The following is a 25,944-nucleotide window of genomic DNA, read 5'->3' on the forward strand; positions in this document are numbered from 1 at the left end:
CTTTTAACTTCATATTTGGGACATTGGATTATTACATGTCCATCCTCAGGTTATTAGTGGCTACAGTGTATTGGTTCCACGTTAGATGTCCGATATACTGTAGGAATGTTTTGACACCAGAATTTTCTAAATTTAATATATTATACAGTCTTTTCTCGATATATGTCGCAAATACCTGGCTGATAAAAGTCGCAGAACTATACCCACTATGGCGAGGTATACCCTGTGAGTAAACATAATAGGAGTCAGGTACGACATTCAGCGTGGATCACAGAATAATTTCTCCTGGACGATATATGTCGCTGGCAAGGCCCGTGTTGTTGACATAAATCGAGAAAACACTGTATTCTGTTCTTTTAACTTCATATTTGGGACATTGGATTATTACATGTCCATCCTCAGGTTATTAGTGGCTACAGTGTATTGGTTCCACGTTAGATGTCCGATATACTGCAGGAATGTTTTGACACCAGAATTTTCTAAATTGAATATATTATACAGTCTTTTCTCGATATATGTCGCAAATACCTGGCTGATAAAAGTCGCAGAACTATACCCACTATCGCGGGGTATACCCTGTGAGTAAACATAATAGGAGTCGGGTACGACATTCAGCGTGGATCACAGAATAGTTTCTCGTGGACGATATATGTCGCTGGCAAGGCCCGTGTTGTTGACATAAATCGAGAAAACACTGTATTCTGTTCTTTTAACTTCATATTTGGGACATTGGATTATTACATGTACATTCTCAGGTTATTAGTGGCTACAGTGTATTGGTTCCACGTTAGATGTCCGATATACTGCAGGAATGTTTTGACACCAGAATTTTCTAAATTTAATATATTATACAGTCTTTTCTCGATATATGTCGCAAATACCTGGCTGATAAAATTCGCAGAACTATACCCACTATCGCGGGGTATACCCTGTGAGTAAACATAATAGGAGTCAGGTACGACATTCAGCGTGGATCACAGAATAGTTTCTCCTGGACGATATATGTCGCTGGCAAGGCCCGTGTTGTTGACATAAATCGAGAAGACACTGTATTCTGTTCTTTTAACTTCATGTTTGGGACATTGGATTATTACATGTCCATCCTCAGGTTATTAGTGGCTACAGTGTATTGGTTCCACGTTAGATGTCCGATATACTGCAGGAATGTTTTGACACCAGAATTTTCTAAATTGAATATATTATACAGTCTTTTCTCGATATATGTCGCAAATACCTGGCTGATAAAAGTCGCAGAACTATACCCACTATGGCGAGGTATACCCTGTGAGTAAACATAATAGGAGTCAGGTACGACATTCAGCGTGGATCACAGAATAATTTCTCCTGGACGATATATGTCGCTGGCAAGGCCCGTGTTGTTGACATAAATCGAGAAAACACTGTATTCTGTTCTTTTAACTTCATATTTGGGACATTGGATTATTACATGTCCATCCTCAGGTTATTAGTGGCTACAGTGTATTGGTTCCACGTTAGATGTCCGATATACTGCAGGAATGTTTTAGCACAAGAATTTTCTAAATCTAATATATTATACAGTCTTTTCTCGATATATGTCGCAAATACCTGGCTGATAAAAGTCGCAGAACTATACCCACTATGGCGGGGTATACCTTGTGAGTAAACATAATAGGAGTCAGGTACGACATTCAGCGTGGATCACAGAATAGTTTCTCCTGGACGATATATGTCGCTGGCAAGGCCCGTGTTGTTGACATAAATCGAGAAAACACTGTATTCTGTTCTTTTAACTTCATATTTGGGACATTGGATTATTACATGTACATTCTCAGGTTATTAGTGGCTACAGTGTATTGGTTCCACGTTAGATGTCCGATATACTGCAGGAATGTTTTGACACCAGAATTTTCTAAATTTAATATATTATACAGTCTTTTCTCGATATATGTCGCAAATACCTGGCTGATAAAAGTCGCAGAACTATACCCACTATCGCGGGGTATACCCTGTGAGTAAACATAATAGGAGTCGGGTACGACATTCAGCGTGGATCACAGAATAGTTTCTCCTGGACGATATATGTCGCTGGCAAGGCCCGTGTTGTTGACATAAATCGAGAAAACACTGTATTATGTTCTTTTAACTTCATGTTGGGGACATTGGATTATTACATGTCCATCCTCAGGTTATTAGTGGCTACAGTGTATTGGTTCCACGTTAGATGTCCGATATACTGCAGGAATGTTTTGACACCAGAATTTTCTAAATTGAATATATTATACAGTCTTTTCTCGATATATGTCGCAAATACCTGGCTGATAAAAGTCGCAGAACTATACCCACTATGGCGAGGTATACCCTGTGAGTAAACATAATAGGAGTCAGGTACGACATTCAGCGTGGATCACAGAATAATTTCTCCTGGACGATATATGTCGCTGGCAAGGCCCGTGTTGTTGACATAAATCGAGAAAACACTGTATTCTGTTCTTTTAACTTCATATTTGGGACATTGGATTATTACATGTCCATCCTCAGGTTATTAGTGGCTACAGTGTATTGGTTCCACGTTAGATGTCCGATATACTGCAGGAATGTTTTGACACCAGAATTTTCTAAATTGAATATATTATACAGTCTTTTCTCGATATATGTCGCAAATACCTGGCTGATAAAAGTCGCAGAACTATACCCACTATGGCGGGGTATACCTTGTGAGTAAACATAATAGGAGTCAGGTACGACATTCAGCGTGGATCACAGAATAGTTTCTCCTGGACGATATATGTCGCTGGCAAGGCCCGTGTTGTTGACATAAATCGAGAAAACACTGTATTCTGTTCTTTTAACTTCATATTTGGGACATTGGATTATTACATGTACATTCTCAGGTTATTAGTGGCTACAGTGTATTGGTTCCACGTTAGATGTCCGATATACTGCAGGAATGTTTTGACACCAGAATTTTCTAAATTTAATATATTATACAGTCTTTTCTCGATATATGTCGCAAATACCTGGCTGATAAAAGTCGCAGAACTATACCCACTATCGCGGGGTATACCCTGTGAGTAAACATAATAGGAGTCGGGTACGACATTCAGCGTGGATCACAGAATAGTTTCTCCTGGACGATATATGTCGCTGGCAAGGCCCGTGTTGTTGACATAAATCGAGAAAACACTGTATTATGTTCTTTTAACTTCATGTTGGGGACATTGGATTATTACATGTCCATCCTCAGGTTATTAGTGGCTACAGTGTATTGGTTCCACGTTAGATGTCCGATATACTGCAGGAATGTTTTGACACCAGAATTTTCTAAATTGAATATATTATACAGTCTTTTCTCGATATATGTCGCAAATACCTGGCTGATAAAAGTCGCAGAACTATACCCACTATGGCGAGGTATACCCTGTGAGTAAACATAATAGGAGTCAGGTACGACATTCAGCGTGGATCACAGAATAATTTCTCCTGGACGATATATGTCGCTGGCAAGGCCCGTGTTGTTGACATAAATCGAGAAAACACTGTATTCTGTTCTTTTAACTTCATATTTGGGACATTGGATTATTACATGTCCATCCTCAGGTTATTAGTGGCTACAGTGTATTGGTTCCACGTTAGATGTCCGATATACTGCAGGAATGTTTTAGCACAAGAATTTTCTAAATCTAATATATTATACAGTCTTTTCTCGATATATGTCGCAAATACCTGGCTGATAATAGTCGCAGAACTATACCCACTATCGCGGGGTATACCCTGTGAGTAAACATAATAGGAGTCGGGTACGACATTCAGCGTGGATCACAGAATAGTTTCTCCTGGTCGATATATGTCGCTGGCAAGGCCCGTGTTGTTGACATAAATCGAGAAAACACTGTATTCTGTTCTTTTAACTTCATATTTGGGACATTGGATTATTACATGTACATTCTCAGGTTATTAGTGGCTACAGTGTATTGGTTCCACGTTAGATGTCCGATATACTGCAGGAATGTTTTAGCACAAGAATTTTCTAAATTTACTAGATTATACAGTGAATTCTCGATATTTGTCCACAACACGGGTCTTGCAAGCGTTCTTTATCGTCCAGGAGACACAACCGAAACATGTTATATTCTCATTCCTCGGCGTCCGAGGCCTCTCGAGCTTTGCGGCCCCTCACAGGGTATACTCCGCGGTAGTGGGGATAATTCCGCGACGTTTATCATCCAGGCCCTGGCGACACATATAGAGAAATCACTGTATTCTGTTCTTTTAACTTCATATTTGGGATATTGCCTTATTACATCACCATTCTTAGGTTATTAGTGACCCACTGTGGCCACATTACTGGTTCCACATAAGATGACCGATATACTGTAGGAATGTTTTAGAACAAGAATTTTCTAAATTTACTAGATTATATTCTGTTCTTTTAACTTCATATTTAGGACATTGGATTATCACACTGATATTGTAGCGATATTGTTCTAATATTCGAGCACCCAGGTCCTCTCGATTAGTTCCGTGACTCTATCGTACAATGCTCGCAAGCGACCGAATTCTTTCGATCATTTCTTAAAATGAAACTTTCACCAACACGTTCGCGACATTCTTCCGATTAAAAAGAGCCTAAACATGGCACAGCATAATTGTTATTCGAATTAGTTCGGACAACCGAGGCTCGACGGTGCGGAGCTTCCAAACGACCAAATTCGTTATCGAGATTCAAAGCCGAGGAATCTCTCGAGCCGCGGATCGAGAGTCTCGAAGGTCTATTTATCGTTCGAGTTATTCCGTTGGTTCTGTGTGTATATTGGATACGGGCAGCGTGGGGGTGGGGGTAAAGGAGAAGACCCGCGCCGGTGTTGAAAGCCACTAGTGTGGCTCGATTACGTGTTTGTTCGATGTTCGGCAAGGCGACCGGTGTCCGTGCTAGGTAAAAGCGTGGGTCCTGTAGCCGATCGATCAACGCCGAACGAGAAAAAGGGTAAGCGAATCCGGACAGCCGTGCCAAAAACTCCTCCCACGAAAAATGATGGGCTACCTTGAGATACGGCTTGCTTTCTGGCGAGGATCCGGATCGCTCGAAATCCGGGTGACCTCTTTCCCGACCCGGTCTTTGCTCCCTTTTCCTCGCGTATTCCGATCGCATCGGGACTCTCGCGATCGCTCTCAGCATCTTCTCTTTTTCGGAAAACGCTTCGATTCGCTGAAAGAACTGGTAACCCCGCTCCCACTGATAACTCGAAGGTCTCTCGAAAATTGTTAGTCCTGCGGAGGTTCCAACGAGTCCTTCAAAATCCTTGGTGAATCTCTGAGAGCTATAGAAATTCTCCCAAACATGTCACTATTAACCTCGAGTGCCTGGAAATAATTTATTCGTTACAATTGATAATTTTATACTTTTTGTGGACACGTTAGTCCTTCCGGTGTTCCCAAGGTAACAGCTGTTCACCGAATCGAATCACCAGAAATTGAGAAACTAGATTTTGATACTTCGGGTCTGAATAGACCCGCTGGCTAGACAACTCAGCTAGAAACCCTTGCAGGTTCTACGAGGACCACGGTAGTACCTCGCGTATTCTTCACGGATTCCTGGAAGACTTCCAAGATTCCCGGGACTTCTTCGGGAATCTCTAAAGCCCATCGAGAGCCTTGGACATCCTCCGGAGGTGTTCCAAAGACAATCGAAAGTTCATTTAGAAAGTTCCTACTTCGGTTTGTCAGGAATACCGGGTTCCTAGCGGCGACCTTGGAGGTCCCGCGGGGATCCTTGATGGCGTTCAGGACCTTCGAGAACCTCGGAAAGTCTTTTCGCAGTCGTGGGAGTGGTCCGAGCGTCCTCGAAGGCTGTACAAAGGTCTCGAGTGTCCCCAGGAGTTTCGTAGAAGCGTTCTACATCTGGAAAATCGATAATATTCCGCCGGATGGACGAAATTCCTCGCCGAACGAAGTTCTTCTTCCGATACGGCCGCAGACATCGGGACGTTATAGGATTTCCATAGGGAGGCGGCGATCATTTGTTCCGATTCCTGCTCGTTTCCGCGTTCCCTTTGTCCCGTTTTCGCGTTGTTTCGTTGATAATACAGTGAATTCTCGATATATGTCAACAACACGGATGTTGCCAGCGTCGTGTATCGTCCAGGAGACATACCTGAGCCGTGTTAAGTTTACACTTCTCAACGTCCGAGGCCTCTCGGTATACGCCTCGCGGTAGCGGGGATAATTGCGCGACGTTTATCATCCAGGCCTTGGTGACATATACAGCGTGTCCCGTCACTGGTGGTACAACCGAGCAGGGGGTGATTCTACATGAAAAACTGAGTCGAAAATATAGAATAAAATTTTTTGATAGAAGGCTTTGTTTTCGAGAAAAATGAGTTTGAAAATCTGTCTAGTGCGCGTACACTCGGCTTACTTGCGGCTCAACGGACTTTATTCTGAGTTACCTCAACCTTTTTTCGCAATGGTTTTCGAGGTTTGTACACATCGAATAAATCGAAGGTCGAAGTTACAATGTTAGAATTACCTTTGAGGAATTCGTTTAATTCATAAATTGCTGGAAGTGCTGTCCACGTTGTTGTAGACATAATTGTGCTCTTCGTATTAAATTCCTTCGAACCTCTTGTAATGTGCAATTATTATCTTGCTTTAAGTGTTCAAACGCTATCACAATTTTTTGTTGTAATTGTTCGATGCTCGTTACGTCATCGCGATACACAATCGATTTCACCTGACCCCACAAATAAAAATCTAACGGAGACAAATCCGGAGATCGTGGCGGCCAAGGTATTCTGCCACCGCGACCGAACCAGCACTGATAATTTTCACTTAAAAAACGTCTTACTTCGCAACTGTAGTGCGGTGGTGCTCCATCCTGTTGCAAAATTAGCGTTAGGCACATTTTCCAATAATTCCGGCAACACGTTTCGAAGAAAATGCAAATATGCTTCCGATGTCACATTTCCCGGAAAGAAATAAGGGCCTATAATTTGGTCACCTACTATGCCAGCCCAGACGTTCACACTCCACCTTACTTGGAAATTTGTTTGCAAAATGGTATACGGGTTTTGATCTGACCACCTGTGCGAGTTATGGACATTAAACGTGACGTCTCGCGTAAACTTTGCTTCATCCGTCCATAAAATTTTTAGTAAAAAATGGGCGTCGTTCACACAACCAGTGACAAAATGCCATTCGGTGGACATAATCACGTTCTGTAAGCCCTTGCACTCATCAGTCGCGTGTTGACGTTCAAAGAGTCAAGACGTCTGTCTTGTTCCACGAGGTACGCGTGTTATGATCTGCCATTGGATACAGTGAGTGTTGTGTTTCCTTATACCGATGCTCGTCGCGATTGGAATCGCGAGTTTGTATTCCTAAATTCTAATTGTCGAGAGATATATTCCTGTGCACAGGAATCTCTCCCACAGAAATCATGATCACAGAAAATGTACTGCAAGTTAAGAACGCCACAGTAGCTACATACGCCAGTGTAATGCAAAAAGTTTGTTTTCCTTCGAAAGAATATGCCATAGTTCTAGACGCACATGATGACATCACCATCAAAGAATACATAATTGCGGTGGCAAAGGTCACCAATCCTATCAATATAAGGTTTGGCTCAAGAATCTCTAATAATAGAGTATGTATATACTTATCTGAGAAATCCTTAGTAGCCGAGATCACGTCTAAAAATGACTGTATAAATATTAAAGGCCGTCTAGTATCTGTTAGACCTTGTATCATGATATCTAAACGCATTACTCTTTCTAATGTGTGCCCTGGCATCCCACATTCTGTGATATTGGACTCTTTTAAACAAATGGGAATTAGAACAGTTTCACCCATGTCCTTCATTAGAGTGGGGTTCTCTGAACCAGGATTCTCACATATCCTCAGTTTTCGTCGACAAATCTACATCCATCCAGATGATGTAAGCAAACTTACGGAGAAAATACAAGTTAACTTCGAGGATACTTCATACTGGATTTTCATCTCAACGGATAGTCTAACTTGTTTCCTGTGTAAGAAGGAAGGTCATGTAGCTAAACACTGCCCGACCTCTATCTATAATCCAATTCAACGGTATAACGCTCCTTCCTTATTGACTCGTGTAGAGGATCCTGACGTGGACACGATGAACTGTCCTCAATTAATCAACCAAAAAGACTTGCAAGAAACCTTTCCTGATCCTGGTGAAGCTAAAAATCTTGGATTAACCAAAGGTTTTAGTAAAAGACCTCTCTCCTCTACAACGTCAAATACTTCACACGGCATCTCGGAGAAACCTAAAAAAGTACACTCTACTGTTTTTTTGAACATTACTTCAGGTAATGACTTAGCGGATGCAAACTTCTCAAATCCTATCTCAGCTAAAAGGTCAGTCGTTCCAGTTAAGAAAAAGAAAAAAATTGAGAACTCTAGTGAAATGGTTAGCTCTAAGACAATGGATGAATTGGACGAAGCTTTGGATCCAATTAGGCATATTCTTAGTCAACATCCTGATACATATATCTTACGATACGATCAATACAAAGAATTTCTATCAAAAGCCAAGAGTAATTCAAACATCGTTCAACTGGCCCACTCCTTCACTGACGACCTATCTCAACTTGTGAAGATGCTTCGGGAAACTTACTCTAGTCTCTCTAGTAGATCTATTAAAAATAGAACCTCTAGAATTATCAAGAAATTGGAACTTAACAACAGCTGGTCCGAAGATAAGGAAAAAGATATCTCTAATACATCTCTAGACCTTGGAACCGACTCCGATGTGACCCTCTCTCTCGAAGATCTTGCTCACATTCCACAGAAAACTTAAGCTTATCTACACTATTCATGAATATTAATATTTCGAGCTATCGCATTAACACTAACCTCAAAGCTGTCTTTTGGAATTGCAGAGGCATGTCTACCTGCAATGTTAAACTCCAAAAATATTTAGAGGATGTTGACATATTTATTGGCGTGGAAACTATGCTTAATAGTAACAAATAATTCGATCTTTCTCATACATTCATTTCTTTAGTCTCACTGTTTATATCCTTAGTGTTATTATTGTATTCGAAAACGTTCATTCTATTGTCTCAATCCTAGTTATAAGCCACCTACGTAATGTAAAGTTAGCATGCACAGCCATGTGCATGCTGCTAATAATCCCATGTGGGGTTTTATAGCTTAATAAAAAAAAAAAAAAAAAGCCCTTGCACTCTACGAACGTGGTAAGGATATAGCTCATTTTGATGTAGTATTCGACTAATATCGACTAATATCGACTAAGATCGGCTGATATCGTATTGTGAGGCAAGGTTCCTTATGCTGGTGCTTGGATCGTCGTTTATGTCTTCCAAAATCCTCTCTTCCACCATCCTGTCAATTCTTCGGGCACGTCCTCCATGCTTGCGAGGTTTTTCAAAAGACCCGTATTCTGGAAGTGTCCGTTCGGCTCTTTGAATGACCAGGATAACTCAGGATGTCGACGATTAGGGTACCGATCTCTGTAATAAGTAGCCGCTGCTAAAGCACTACCATTACACGCACCCAACGCAATAATCATATCGGTGTACTCTCGATTGCTATAAGTTGCCATTTCGACGGTATAATTGAGAACTGGAGGCGTAATTTCATAAGGATGGGAAAAGAATAGGAGCGATAGAAGTGATATCATTATACTGACAATGTTTGTAAACATATCTAGAAGTACGAAGGCAATTTCCGAGATATCCAGACGCGAGTGCGCGCGCACTAGACAAATTTTCAAACTCATTTTTCTCGAAAACAAAGCCTCGTATCAAAAAATTTTATTCTATATTTTCGACTCAGTTTTTCATGTAGAATCATCCCCTGCTCGGTTGTACCACCAGTTACGGGACACCCTGCATAGAGAAATCACTGTATACAAGAACGTATCGGGAATTATCGAAGGAACACCGAAGCGTCCCGAAGTTCGCTTGGGGGAACCTTTCTATATAGAGAAATCACTATACATGTTATCGAGGAGGGGGTTGGAAAATCAGGGGTGGGGTCGACAGTTGAGAACCTGAGCTTAAGGAGGCCGGCAGGCATATGGCCTTGACTGTCATGTTATGGTACGCTGTGCCTTTTTTTCTAGACATTATACGTCTCAAATAAGTAAGTAATCAATTAAAAATGCATACCACCGTGTTTGTACATGTCTTTGCTACGTCTGTATAGAGCCTTTTTTTCGATACGAACACTAAATCTCTCGAAATTAAGAGAATCTCTCAGCGGCAGCCATCTTGTGACGTCATACTTCCTTCAGAATTCGAATTTTCTGCCGAATATTACAAATTACTCCACGATGAGTGTTGGAATGTGAGCTTTTCATACTCTGTGCCGTGACAATACCCAATGAGAAGGCGCCCACCGATTTGTCTAATCGGTGTGCTCTCTTCGTTGTTTTTTTGTTTTTGCGAGGCCACCGATGTTCGTTTTACGATGCCACCGATGCTCAGTTGAAACTCTGACCAGGCAACCGACACGACGTGTTACTACTCTATTTAACACCTTTTTTGTAAAGCGGAAAATAAACCACATTATTAAAATATAAACGCGTTATTTTCAATAATGAGGTAGAAATTCGCAATTTGGGCTCTATACAGACGTAGATTGGACTTTTAGGAAACACAATTGACCACTTCTAAACTGCTCATCGCAATATTGAAGCGGCAGTTTGTCTAGATTTTGACCCTTGCATACGTATATGGATTTCAAATCATGCCGGCCCCCTTAAGGCGAACCGATCTGTTGTCATTTTCCGCGATGCTTGAAAAGATTGTTCGACAACGCCGATCAGATCCGGTTTCAGAGAGTGTGGAAACGCTAGAACTCGTTGGTGTTCTTCGCTTCGATGGAAAATCTTGCAATCGTTCACGCGTTCACAACGTCCGATTCGGTTAACTATTCTCTATCGACAGCGTTGTTATTCACTGCCAACTTCCCGGCAGTGATTGTACTTGAAGGATGCATGGGAAACAGCGTGAAAATAATTGGGATTAATTCTCCGAAAAAGAAAACTTGATTTTTCAAGCGATTTCGCGTCGTTGAACACTGTACCTTTAAGAAATCTTATATTTGCAATATTGTTAACAGACTTGGGATTTTATGCACTTATGGCAAAAATTAGTAGATGAAACATCAATAGGAGATACATCAATTACTGGCACAGTCTTTTCAGCCTATTAAAATGATTAAAAACAGATATCCCCAAACGTTGATACAGTGAATTCTCGATTTATGTCAACAACAGGAGTCTTGCCAGCGTCGTGTATCGTCCACGAGACATACTACTACAGTGTTAAGTTTACACTCCTCAATGTCCGAGGCCTCTCGGTGTACCCCGCGGTAGTGGGGATAATTCCGCGACGTTTATCATGTAGGCCTTGGCGACATATATAGAGAAATCACTGTATACAAGACCGAATCGGGAATTATCGAAGGAACACCGAAGCGTCCCGAAGTTCGCTCGGGGGAACCTTTCTATCGATCGCAGTTTCCCCGTTTTCGTATCCGACCTTCGCTGGCCATTAGAATTCTTCTAAATCCAGTCCGCGATTTCAGTTGTTTCTCGACTAGTGGTCGCGTGCCAATTGTGGGACCCGTCTCGAACCCGATGAAAGAACATGGCGCCCTCGCGAAATGCCTCTCCGAATCTGAATATATTGGCCCTCCACGGTCTTATTGTTTCCTCGATGGCCCGTTAATCGACAAAGGAGCCTCGGAGAACGGCACGGCCGAACAGTCGAATCCTTGATCTAAAAATTTCTAGACCCACGAGCACAACACGTTTAGCCTTGCTCGAGGCTCGATCATTCTCGAGAAAGAACCGCGAGAGCTCGACCTTCGAGCGACGGAGTCCTACGAGATTCCACGCGATCGAAATTGGACGCCCTTGCCGAGGACTTCCGGTCCTCGTGAACCGTCCCAATTTCGTGCCCGCTTTCATTTGACTTGCAGATCGGGAGCCGGTCTCTCGCTCCGAGACCCATCTCATCTGCGCGCTTTAACCCTTCACTGTCCGGCCGATTTTCAATCTATCTTAATCTGCTTGCCTCGACTGTTACATTTCGCTCGCGACATTGTTATTTGAATAGTACGAGTAACTTCAGTCGCGGTATTTTATTATTATACGGAGCGTTCGACTACAGGCGGGAGAAAATTTAAAGGGTGATTCTCCAAGACAGTATAAGACGAAAATGAAGAATAACAAATTTGCGGTTTCGGTTTCGGTTTCTGTTTTTAGTTATTGTCAATTAAAAATCCGCCTAAAATGTGGCAACCCGACCAACAGAGGTGTTACGTGGCTTACACCATAAAGGTGCGCGATAGCCACGTATCAAAGGGGGTCCTCGCTCGCACCTAGTGGTGAGGCTTTGACGTCACACGCTTTAGCCAATAATTCGGTTAGAACCAAAAATACGTGTGGAATGACCCAATCGGACGGTTTACACGCCGAATTCTTGCCAGGTGACTTCTTGCGAGGCACGCGGAGTATCAGTCACTTGATACGTGACTGTCACGCGCCTCTATGACGTACGCAATGTACACATCTGTTGGTTGCCGCATTTCCGGCGGATTTTAAACGGTTAATAACTAACAACTGAAGCCGAAATCACAATTTCTTTACTTGCATTGTCATGGAGAACCACCCCTTAAATTTTCTCCCACCTGTAGTCGAACACCCTTTAATAGTAACATTTTCTCCGGACCGCAGCGCTCCAGCTATCAAGAATATTCTACTTGCAATGGCTGTACCCAGATTGTCCAAAGAAACGGTTACCCTGATTCGACTTGCAATTCTCCATCCGGGTCTACAAGCCAGGATTGCGTTTCAGGAAATGATCTGCCTAATTCCAGCCAATATCGCGCAACGGTAACGTTTTCTCCAGACCTCAGCGTTCCAGCTATCGGGAATATTCTATTTGCAATGGCTGTACCCAGATTGTTGAAAGAAACGATTACCCTGACTCAATTTGCAATTCTCCATCCAATTCTACAAGTCAGGAATCGATCTGCCTAATCCCAGCCAATATCGCGCAACAGTAACTTTTTCTCCAGACCGCAGCGTCCCAGCTACCAAGAATATTCTACTTGCAATCGCTGTACCCAGATTGTTCAAAGGAACGATTACCCTGATTCGACTTGCAATTATCCATCCGGGTCTACAAGCCTAATCCCAGCCAGTATCGCGCAACAACCATGTTTCTTTCAGACTACAACCACCCAGCTAATATTAACGGAAATGTTGTTAGCAGCCTCTACAGTCGTCTTCGAAAGAATGTTTGTGGAGTCTTAGCGAGCCTGGGTCAGCAGTCGAGAGTTAATTCCAATCGATGTGCCTAATCCCAGTCAATGTCGCGCAACAATGACGTCTCTTTCAGACTGCAAGGTCCTAGCTAAGGTTAATGTTCAATATAAAACGATTACATCTACCATTTTAATAAGCTGGGAATTACTTAAGAGGGCCGCCTTGATGACTCCGTGTAACCTCACACACACACAGAAGAACACAGGGGCGCAAATTTACGCTTCAATATCACAATGAGCAATTCAGAAGTGGCCAATTTGATTTCCTAAAAGTCCAATCTAGGACTATACGGTCTCCAAAATGCCCATTTGTACGTTATCGTGGAGTAATTTGTAATGTTCGGTGGCATACTGTCGATCACGAGGCGTCTGAAACTGCATCTCGCAGTTCCGACATTTTTCGCTACTAGCGCCACTGTTACTGTCAGGTAGTATGCCGACGAGTATTACAAATTAACTTGCAAGGGTTCGCGGGGGCTCAAACTGACGCTTCACTATCGCAATGGGCAATTCGGAAGTGGTCGATTTGGTTTCCTAAAAGGCCAATCTGGGATTATACGGTCTCCAAAATGCTTATTTCTACGTTATCGTGGAATAATTTGTAATATTCGGTGGCATACTGCCGGTCACGAGGCGTCTCAAACTGCACCTCGCGGTTCGGACATTTTTCGTTACTAGCGCCACTTGTCATTGTCAGACAGTATGGCGCCGAATATAACAAATTACTCCACGGTGACCATTTCTAAATTGATCATTGCGATATTGAAGCGTCGGTTTGAGTCCGCGTGCGCCCTTACAAGTTTCGTATACGTATATGGGTTTCTCCTATGTGTGTGTGGTTAAGCAGAGTCATCAAGGCGGCAAGGCGGCCCTCGCCAAGACTCCAGACACTCGCGATAAGGTAGAGTGACCACGTTACCGACAAAAATAGGCGAAAAATGGTTTTACATGCCTCAACTTTTCGTCTTTATACGAGAATATTTTTCACTGGGAAAGGGCTCATTCGAAAGAGGAAGGTTCAATCTAGCGCGCGCTGGTCGTGATCTGACGAGATTATGCAGATATTTGGTAATATAAGCGTTAGAAGTAGGTCAAAAATTGACGATGTGCATGCCGTGGAATCCAAGCATTTTTATGCCATCGGATGAGTTTTCTGGATGAAATCGAGAGTAGCGCGCACTTGAAAATATCTCCAGCTACAAATTGAGCTGTATTCATTATTATTATATATTATTATACTATTAGAATATATTATTTCAAAAACTTGAAGCACGTTTCTGGCGTCAGAATTCATAATATCGATAATTCAGAGCAAAAAATGTGACAAGTTTAGTCACAGACTTAAGACCCGTCGAATCAAGACCAAGACGGATCGGCGAACGGAAATTCTACAGCAGTTACCGACCTGCTGACTCTGCAAAACTCACGTGACTACCCTTGGCTCTTAAATGACGGTTTTACTGTTTGGTGCTTGCTCTATTCATCGTTATGGCAAATGCATGAAATTCGCAGTCTAGTTACCAGTGCCGGGCACAGTTGGACAGTTGTCTTCGAAAGAATGTTCGGTGGAATCTTGGCGAAGCCGGATCAGCAGTGGAGGGTTAATTCGAATCGATTCTCGGCGGGCCGGCCTCTCGGCGCGCCGGTGCCGGTGCCGGTGCCGTTCCAGGCAACTGTATACATCCCTTTGCCGTCTACCATTGTTAATGGATCCGCGAATCCCTCTTATCCCATCCGTTCCGAAGCGTTTCACGCTCGCAGCAGCCAGCGGACCGTGAAAACGCTCGCGTGGGCCTCGATTCACCCCGGAAAGAACGCGGACCCGTTGATGAACAGAGTTGCTTGCGAAGAGAGAGAGAGGGGGGGGGGGGGGGGAGGCATGCTTCTCTGCCAGAGAACCTTGTAATTCGCGCCTATAATTGACGCCGTTTGTGTGGCGGGATTTCAAGTGGCTCGGCGATCTCGATTCAGAGAACTCGCGCGCGTGCGGGGTACGGGAGCCGAGCGATTAGCTGTACGAGAACGCTTGCAAAACTTAGTGTACACAGATTCGGAGCCGCTGCGGCGCACAGTGGGCAATTTGGACGAAATCGGATTCAAAATCAAGGAACTTTCGATAGGAATGCGGTAGAGCGATGAAATTTTTTTTAAATGAAAGCTGAAACTTAGTAGAATATGGGAAAAATAGAGAGATTGTGGTCCGAACGTTTTTTAACCTCGAGAAAATTCGTTAAACGCGCACAAATTCAAGAAAATGTTAGTTTTTTCAATACCACGCCCGGAAAAAAATTTTTTCTAACATGCTATACATCATTTCCCATAGATTTTTTCACGCTGATTTCAAATCTGGTCTCAAAATTTGTCTACGACCTCAGGATTTTGCAAAAAATAGATTTTTGTGACGAAAAACTAATGAAGTCATTTTTTCGTGAAAATGATTTTATAACACTCTAGTTTGAAGGTATATTGTATTTTCATATACACAGTCTGTCCCATTTCCGATGAGACTGCTCAAAAATAAAAAAGAAGACGCTTTACAGGACATTTCTTCCATCGTATTTATTCGAAATAATCCCCCTCCAAGTCAATACAGCGTTGAAACCGATCATAAAACTTGTCGAAGCATGTCTGGTACTCGGGGGCCGGATTAGCTTGCAGGATGTCGGTCGAAGCCTTCTGGATGGTAGGAATCGTACTGTAAGTGTTCCCCTTCAACGCTAATTTGAGTTTAGGAAATAGCCAGAAGTCGCACGGCGCTAGATCAGGCGAGTACGGCGGGTGGTCGCGCGTTATGATGCTTTTTTTGGCCAAAAACTCGCGTACAATTAGGGCTTTGTGCGACGGCGCATTACACAAATCGCGCGCAGATTTTTCTCTTTCCCAAATCCTCGGTCAGAATGCGATGGACCACACTCTTAGGAATGCCAGTCATCTCCTCGATAAGTCTCGCGGACACACAACGGTCAGAGCGCAGAATTTGCCTGACTTTCTCAATGTTTTCTTCATTCCTCGAGGTTCTCGGCTTCGGTGCGCGTTCGTCGTCTTCAAGGTCTTCACGACCATCACGAAATCTAGCAAACCAGCGGAATACTTGTGCACGGGATAGACACTGGTCACCGTAAACGTTTTTCATCAATTCGAATGTTTCTTGATCAGTTTTGCCCAACTTAAAACAAAACTTGATATTCGCTCTTTGCTCCATAGCGATTTTTCGACAGACCGACACAGTGGACGGTTAGTTATAATGTCGTAACTATTGACAGAACAATTGAAATGCTAAGAAATTTGGTGTGAAGATAGATGAAAGATGTGTCTACAAAATTCAATAGATGAATCAATAGATGACGCTGCAATCTGCTGTTAATTTCGACCAGTCTCATTGGAAATGGGACAGACTGTGTATAAAATTCAATAAAAGTAATAATAATGACGTATTTGAACGTTTTGAGTTACTTACGGAACATGAAGCGCTTCACATCTCGTCACCACTTGACGTATCGCTGTTATTGCTACTGGCACTTTCTGCAAACTGTCTGTGGTTGTAATGTAGTATAAATTAGATATCTATTGTCCATAATTATATTTTCATTTACAGAGGAAGTAAGGTAAGTATTTAATCTTTTTAACTTACGCATTTTCTTCGACGAAGTTTCTACATTCTGCTGCTATTTTCTTTCTTCGGTACAACTTTAATCGATCTTTTAGTAATACGATAGAAATTTTCGGGTCGGTTAAGTGCATTGCGCGATTAAAAACATCTAAGATTCTATTTTTTCGACTATTTTGTCGTGAGTGAAGTATCATGTTTTTTCTGTACAGTTTATGCCACGATTCATTTGCATCTTCTGAATAATAAGCTATTGGCAATAGAAACTGTTTTGCTATTTCGCAACCATGCTTTAATAACTTATGCAAGGTAGGACTCATTCGAGCCCACGGGAATAATGTATAATGAAAACAATATGTCTCCCAACAGAATTCTTCGAGCTCTTTTATTTTTAAGGGTTGCTTGCATTTGAAGACTGATAATATTGTAGCAATATTTTTTATAAATTGCACGTCGATCTCCAAAGCTTCTGCAAATATTGTCGGATTTTCGAAAATATAATTATGGACAATAGATATCTAATTTATACTACATTACAACCACAAACAGTTTGCAGAAAGTGCCAGTAGCAAGAACAGCGATACGTCAAGTGGTGACGAGATGTGAAGCGCTTCATGTTCCGTAAGTAACTCAAAACGTTCAAATACGTCATTATTATTACTTTTATTGAATTTTATATATGAAAATACAATATACCTTCCAACTAGAGTGTTATAAAATCATTTTCACGAAAAAATGACTTCATTAGTTTTTCGTCACAAAAATCTATTTTTTGCAAAATCCTGAGGTTTTAGACAAATTTTGAGACCAGATTTGAAATCAGCGTGAAAAAATCTATGGGAAATGATGTATAGCATGTTAGAAAAAATTTTTTTCCGGGCGTGGTATTGAAAAAACTAACATTTTCTTGAATTTGTGCGCGTTTAACGAATTTTCTCGAGGTTAAAAAACGTTCGGACCACAATCTCTCTATTTTTCCCATATTCTACTAAGTTTCAGCTTTCATTTAAAAAAAATTTCATCGCTCTACCGCATTCCTATCGAAAGTTCCTTGATTTTGAATCCGATTTCGTCCAAATTGCCCACTGTGCGGCGTTTCGAGAGCCACTGCGATAACCACTGCGAGGCGTAAACGATTTACACATCGGAGCTGATTCGTACCGTCCGAGGAAACTAACAAATGTCAACATTCGCTTCGTTCAACAATTGACCATGTTCAAAATGCTGTAACTTCACGAGAAAACGTCATAGAATATTCGTTCTGGTCTCGTTTTCAAGCTTGAACCTTCTACTTTCGAGGCCCATTGTTCATTTTCCTCGACTAAATTTTTTTCATACCATGTAACGGGTGAGAAAGTGGAGATGCTTTCCTGTTCCGAAAATTCTCGGAATTCCAGATATTTGGAGAGACCAAATAACGAGCTGCTAAAATTGTAACAATATAAACGTAGTATCTCGTAACTTCTACAAGAAATCGGCAACTGAAAAGTTTTTTATTTTTTAAAATTCGGTTTTGAAGCTAAAAATTCTGAAAAAATTCATAGATCTGCTTTCTAATAGCTAAAACATGCTTGATTTTTTTCAGTATTTTTAATTAAAGAGAATAAGAGAAATTACGGAAAAACCTGATTTTCTTTGTGACCCCATTACTACCCCCCACGTCGACATATGAGGTTGAAAATTGGTATTTTCTTTGTATAAGCTATCGAATGGCCTATTGCAAATTCAATTTGGTTTGGGGGCTCTTTTGACTTCCGGAGATTCAGAGATGGCAGTCTCGCGTTTAAAATGATCGTTCGATGATCGCCGTACGATTTTTTTTTTTTGGTCAAGTTTCTCTTTCTCCAAGTCGGGTCCTCGAAGAGCTGGCCTCGCGTGGGCGGTGTTCGGCGTATCTTTGGGCGAGTTTTCATTTGGCCTGTTCGGCGGGGACCTGGAAATTCGGCGGTAGGTATCTTGAGGAGCGGAAATGAGGGGCAGCGAGACGCAGCGACGCGCAAAAGTTATTACCGGGAGCAATTTTCGAAACGGTATGGAAGAACGGCGTCGCCGCCGCCGTGCCGCTATCAGCAGTAATCTCGGGCCAGCACAATGCCTGACAAAACAAAGGGTAGTACGTATCGGCGAAACGAGCTGCTTCGAGAGACCGACGCGAGGAGGAATGGCAATCTCCTGCCTCGACTCGGCCAAGTCGAATCCCGAAACCTCGTCCAACCTAGAATCTTCCTCTCGAATGCATCAAGTTGCTCCGAACCTTCCACCGGCTCCCACGAAACCATCGAATATTAATGTTTCGAGCTACGGGTTACTCTCGAAGGTAATCCGGCGTTCGACCCGATCCGACGGAGCTATTGTCGTTGCTATTCATTCGAAATGAATCGTTTCTATATTCGATGCCCCCGAACCGAGAATTCGATCCCCTCTAATCGAATTAACTACCCTCCTCCGATAGTAGATAAACTACCGGTACCCCGGGTCGGGTTAAATAGTCACGAAGATCGGGCCACCTAAGATTTCCGTCACGTTTTAACTCGACGACACCATAATCAATCCTAACCCCTTGCACTATTATTTATTTCGCGGTTATTCCACAGAAAAAAAAAGAAAGATTATATTTATTGTGAGCCCATGTTTTCTCCAAAGATTATATGCCGACTACAACAAAATAGAATTTTATTTCGGTTTAACACTTTGACTGCCATACTAGGAACCTGAAAAATTCCACAAAATCAAATTAAGTTATTTAATGAAATAAAAATTGAAAATAATTGAATGTATGATATTCAGTAGTCCTTCAACTTTCTTGAATTTTACAGATCCTAATCAAACTTGGTACAATGGATAAATTAACTTAAAAATTCATTCTGAAACCTGGACAAATAATTCCGTCAGCCACATATGGGTGACAACGTGTCAAAGGAAATTAATTATATCTACTAGACTCTATTAGGAATCTTCATCACGTAGACCTTACCTTACCAAAGTTTGGTTTACTTAATAGATTGTAATGCAAACTGATGTGCAAGTTTGACAATAAGACTTTTAAACAATTTTCCGATAGCGTTATGCACAATTTAATGTGTGTTACAAATTTTCCGAAATGGACTCTTCCGTGCAATGCAATAGTACAAAAAATCACTTTACTTTGGGGCAAAGCTTTTCAGCAATGGGACTAGAGATTCTATGTTATAAAATACCTTCATTGTTAAATGTAACGTCTTCCTGTTTTCACAAACTGTGATTACACGCTCTTTTACTGGACACCAATTCAATTATCGTATTTGAAAGTGGCGCCCCTTTTAGGACCACTTTCCAGAATCGGTCGAATTCGAACAAGTGCGTTGTGTTTTTTTGCGGATAAACGCGTGATATAAAGTCGGTGGAAAGTGGGGTACGATCGTTAATTGTCGTTCGGCGGCGGTGCTCGTCGCGGACCCGATAAACTCGCGCCGGGTGTCGCGTCGATCTTCAACAATCGGACCGGTTTAATTTTAGCCGGGGAATAGAGGCGGTCTCGTCGCCGGTATTCTTGGAATCGGATCGATTCCGTGAGCTTCCGCTCGAAAAACGCGACCAATCTCGCCGCGATACCCGACGAACGGACGTTACCTCTCTCTCTCTCTCTCCCTCCCCCCCCCCCCCCTCTCGCTCTCTTTTTCTCTCTCACCTCTACATACAACGATGGCTCGTCACCTGTAAGTGTTATCGATTCGTTAAATGACGTCACCGATTTCAAACAAACATTCGTTTCCGATCGTTCGGGGGCGACACGCCACAAAAGAGTTTCATTTATATCGGTACGCTTAACCTCTTCTGGTCGGCTGTGTCCGAATGGAAAATTGTGACGGGGCTTGACAGGCAGCGTGTGTTTCTTTGAACGTCCGAATCGAGCTTGTTAGAACGAAAAAAAAGTGACATCTCTTTCACTGGGAGTCACATTCTCCGGTGTCACGTGATCTCGTGTCTCCGCCATGTTGATTGCTGACGCGCGACAGTTTCTTTGCTGGGCATTAGTGCTAGTTTCTTGGTGTTTTTCCTGTTGGACGATTAAGGGCGATTAAGGAAGCGGTACGGGCATCTTTGTTAATTGTAATCGAGTATATTGCGGGCTGGTAAAAATGGCGGAGCACTCTCCAGAAAGAGACGGGTCGAAAAATCGGCAACTTACCTTCAGTTTGGCAGTCAAGCTAAATTAACATTCGGAAGGCGGATGGTTTTGCTGATCGTGCAGATGGCAATCTTTGATGCCACTTGAACAGTTGTTCGTCAATCTTCTCAAACATGTTTTCAATGGCATTTTATCCAAATCCCGTCCTTGTTGCAATTGGAGAAATTTCGCATCCGAGTGTTAAGCAGCGCGATCTGAGCAGGGCTAACTTGATTTGTCGATATTATCGTGCATTGGTACGAAACATCGTGGAAGGGGCCAGGGGCTGTTTAAACTTTCCGATTTAAATATCGCACCGTGGTGTTGATGCTCGTGCACGTCGCGATGCGAGAGCGCAGCGCCATTGAACGGCTCTCTGTTTCGACTTGGCACGACTTACTGCCCGCAGCGTGAAAACACAACTTCGTACCGGGCGGTTGGCAAGATGTACCGGTGCTCTGTCGCCGAGATAGGCACCGCCGGCGCTCCATTCACCAAGGGAATTAGCTCAAACTTCTGAATACAGCGTATTGATACCTGCAGGGAACCGTAGACTAGAAAAGCGTATCATGCCTGCGACCCGGACTGAATACGACCGTGCTGGAATACATCCGCACGCGTCCTCGCATCCGCCCTCAGATTAGCCAGAGATAGTTCCTTGAAACGTCCCGCGGTGTCTCTCCCATTATACGTTGCGAATCTTGTCCCTGCTTTGGCCCTCTTCTGTCGAAGCATACAGGGTATAATTGTACCTGAGCGCTTGGAGTAGGCAACCCGCACGTGCCGTCATCTTTCATCCTTCGCGAAGGTTGCCTACTCTAGGCGCTCAACTGTTCTAATTACATTTTATAGTGTTTCTTGAAAGGGGTGTGGTCGAGCGCCTAGAGTAGACACCTCGCATCAACAATGAAAGATGACGGAGTGTGCGTGTTGCCTACTATAGGTGTTCAACTGTTCTTTGAAAGGTGGGATGTACTTGAGCGCCTAGACTAGACAACCCGCATCAACAATGAAAGACGACGGAGCGTGCGTGTTGCCTACTCTAGGCGCTCAACCGTTCTATTGCAGTTTATGCTCTCCTTTGAAAGAAGCGATGTAGTTGAGCACCTAGAGTAGGCAACCCGTATCAACAATGACAGATTACGGTGCGTGAGTGTTGCCTACTCTAGGCGCTCAACTGTTCAAATTACATTTTATAGTGTTCCTTGAAAGGGATGTAGTCGAGCGCCTAGAGTAGGTAACCTGCATCACCAATGAAAGATGACGGAGTGTGCGTGTTGCCTACTCTAGGCGCTCAACTGTTCTTTGAAAGATGGTTGAGCGTCTAGATTAGGCAACCCGCGCGCAGCGGCATCGTTAATGATGCGGGTTGCCTATTCTAGGCGCTCGGGTGTTCTATTACAATGATTAAATGGGTAGGTACAATTTAAGGCGGTGTCTTGCAGTGAATGCAAACATATTTTGTTTTGCATAAAGATCTGTAGTCTAGTCATGATCGATAGGTTCTGAAATTGAATGTAAGCGGTAACAAAAAGGAACGAACCCGACGAAGCAGCAGTTTCAAGTCTAACCAGCGTTCTTCTTTGTTTTCCAGGTGGTACACGGTCGCCTCCCGAAACAAGACGAAGCCGGTCGACGAGGAAGTGTCGAGCTCTCGGAACCCCGAAACCCGCCAAGCATTCTCGATCGTAGCCAGCCAGGCTACTCGCAACGGCAGCAAGAGTATCCAGCGGCCGGCCCCCGGTTCAAGGATCGAGGATGTGATCGAGTACGTGACCAGCGTCGAGGATGTGACCGACGACGGGGCTGCTGCCGTCGCGTCCTTGTTCCCCTCGCAAAGGGATGTTCTCCTCCGCGGGCACCAGCTGCACCGACGCCGAGGAGGACGCCGAGGATGTGGAGAACGACGTGGCAGGTACCGCGCAGTCGTCTAATTACTTGCCGTCGGGTATCCGTGACAGCGCGCGCGATAACCTGGAAGGACTGCGGTTAGATGGGTCATCGATCGCGCGTCCACCAGCCGAGGACAGTATCGCGAGGACATCGACGTCGTGGTCGCCGCCTCGATAAATCCGGACCGCCGTCCTCCTCGTTCCCTTGGTCGGCGTTCTCCTGCCGCGCCTCCTCCCGCGCCACCCCCGCCACGCCATCTAACAATAATAACGCTAATATTAATACTAATAATAGTAACAACAACAACAATAATAATAATAACAACAACAACGGTTCGAGGGGGTCGACGCCGCGCTTCCGGACACCGGAAGAACCCTCCAAGACTGCTGCCGAACCCGAAGCGCCGGAGATCGTCCTCGCGGGGAGCAGCGAGCAGTTTGTCGAACGTCGGGGGACAAACGGAGCCTGGTTCAGGTGACAAAAAGACGACTCCGATCAACTCCAGCAACGCCTCGCCGTGTCAAAGGTGTTGCCCACCTGGGACCCAGGAACGGTGTTATTCACGGTGAAACCGTGAAACGTTCTACGGAGGATCCAGGCGATCGATCAACCGGTCTAGATCGATTTCGAGGCAGGACTCACCGTGTGTCGCTATCTCGGCCCCTGGGACTACATATTGGATGACCGGTGGTGATAGTCACGATGGTGAACTATCCGCGAGTCATGACATTCAGTTAGTGTTGTGGTGTCGCGGCCTGTTCGTCACCGTTGCTAGCCGAGCCGGATAACGGAAGCCTGGGGAGAGAGAGAGAGAGAGAGAGAGAGAGAGAGAGAAAGAGAGAGAGAGAGAGAGATATATATGTATGTATAATAGTGCTTCGAGCGCGAGCAGCCGCCCCGTTTGAGATGAGGCGAGGAAGACCGATGACCGTGATGATCAGCGTAGCCGACAGAGGCTGGCCTAGGTCCTGATAGCCGCAGCGACCAGGATCCGGGAATAAATCACGGGAGAAAGGATGCCAGGGGGGCGCAGGGGCCTGGTCGCCCCGCAAAACACATTCTTGGAGAACATCATACGACGGAGCAGCAGTCAACGTGAGTACCGACGGCTTTGATTGGTTTCGTTTTCCGATGGAATCGATGATAGCCGAGTCGAGCCTGGAATCGCTGGGCTCCCTCGGCAACCGAGAGATAGATACTGAAAGAAAGACAACAAGGGAGACAGAGAGAGAGAGAGGAAGAGAGAGAGAGCGTGATGCAGATAGAGATAGGTTGTCGTTGCCGCCACCGGCAAGTATGGTTTTGTGGGAATTCGCGGCATTTTAGTGCGTGCCCCTTTCCCGCCTCTCCCGCCTCTCCCGTCTCTCTCTTTCTCTCTCTTTCTCTGTATCGAGTTCGCTTTCTCTGCATGGAAATAGGTCAAACTAATAACTTTACGTAACCGCGGCAAGTGTGCAGAGATAAAAGTTGGTCCGCGCGCGAAAGCCAGTAACGAGATTACCCGCCGTTGACCATGATAGATTTTACTTGCCAGGGGACCATGGTGTGCTCGATCGGCCCACCATTTAAAGCGAGTCACGCGCGAAACACCGATGCACTGCGGCAGATTCTTTCGGCGTGGAGTCTCGACCATTTCGAATCGGACTGCGACGAAGTTGATGGTTTCTCGAAATTTTTTCGAATAACTCGGTAGACTTCGACGTAGACTTTTTGGTCGACGGTTGGGAACAGCCGTTTGCCGCAGGGAATAAAATTCTACTTGGCTCCGGTTCTCTTGGAACCTGGCCCCGACAGCGGGGTCGTTCGAATGAACTTCCGCAGTCCGGTGCGGCTGCGTCGATTAGTTACATTATTCTATGCAATTTACTCGAACTGTTTCACATTTTGCCGGCGATGCGATGGTCGGCCCCGGACCCGGAGCATCAAAATCATTGTTTCGCTTCCAAGTCTACTATTGTCATATCGTCATAATTAGACAGCGGATCTTTATGCAAAATGGAAACTTTCTACCCGAATTGCAACAAACTGGAATGAAATAGAAATTAATTTTCTTTCTTAACCTTTTGCACTCGAAGCCATTTTAACTCTAAAACGAAACATTTCTTCTGACCTAGAATATTTCCCTTCTATATATTATATATTGTTTCATGCTATACATAGGAAAATGGTGCAATTTACTCGTACAGTACTGAAATGTTTAGTAATTTATTAAATACAAACAAATTTAATAATGTCAAAAATATTTTGAATAACGATACAGGAATTTTTAGTGGCGCCTTACAGTCACCATTCGAGTGCTAAGGGTTAATATGTTTGACAGGTTGAAAATAATATAACAGTATTTTTCAATTCTTCCATTTAAAACGATACCTACTCGTTTTTGTCATAAATTTATAAAATCTGCTGTCTACTCATGATATTAGGAACACAAGAAATTAACAACATACATATTTATCAGACCCTGTTCAGAATTCTCATCACGAGTTTGACTCGGTGTTATAGTACAAGGGGTTAAGAGATTGGTTCTGATTTAAGAGATTAGTTTTGACCCAAGGAATTAGTCTTGCCTCAGGAGACACATCCTGGTTCTCGAACAGTTAATTCACCGGAACGCAGGACTTGAAAAAGACCGGCTCGGGCATCTAGTCGTCCTCCTTTCGTTTCATCCGGCGGGGGCGGGAATATTTAATTAATGTAATCGGATGAGGTGGGTAATTGACGATATCGGACCGCCTTTTCTCGCGTTTGTTTGGATTCGTAGGCGTGTGCACGGCGCAGCGTCTCGGGGTCCGTTAATTGCCGTGGATTAACTCGTTAATTTGTAATTCGTCGAGATAAACCTCGATCTTCTTATTCGACTGACTACGAATAGCTGATAGATAGCTAAAACAAGTGCAATCCTGTGCAAATGAATTCGGCGCGAAAGCCACTATTCATAAAGGAAGTGTACTAGATTAGCTTTCGAAGTACAGTGAATTCTCGATATATG

At 43.6% G+C, this 25,944-nt stretch overlaps 1 protein-coding gene across 4 annotated transcripts in view; it reads left to right on the top strand.

Annotated features, from left to right (window-relative positions):
* Positions 1 to 25,944, top strand: part of Eag (potassium voltage-gated channel protein ether a go-go) — a 188,637-nt gene that overhangs the window by 26,496 nt on the left and 136,197 nt on the right. For all 4 annotated transcript variants that reach the window (XM_076791314.1, XM_076791316.1, XM_076791315.1 and 1 more), the window contains exon 2: positions 22,657 to 24,050. In XM_076791314.1, the coding sequence (XP_076647429.1) occupies positions 23,972 to 24,050 (79 nt within the window). In that variant the 5' untranslated portion in view covers positions 22,657 to 23,971. The remainder of the gene's footprint in view (positions 1 to 22,656; positions 24,051 to 25,944) is intronic.

This window comes from Halictus rubicundus, chromosome 8 (genome assembly GCF_050948215.1).
Source record: "Halictus rubicundus isolate RS-2024b chromosome 8, iyHalRubi1_principal, whole genome shotgun sequence".
Taxonomy (NCBI): Eukaryota; Metazoa; Arthropoda; class Insecta; order Hymenoptera; family Halictidae; genus Halictus; species Halictus rubicundus.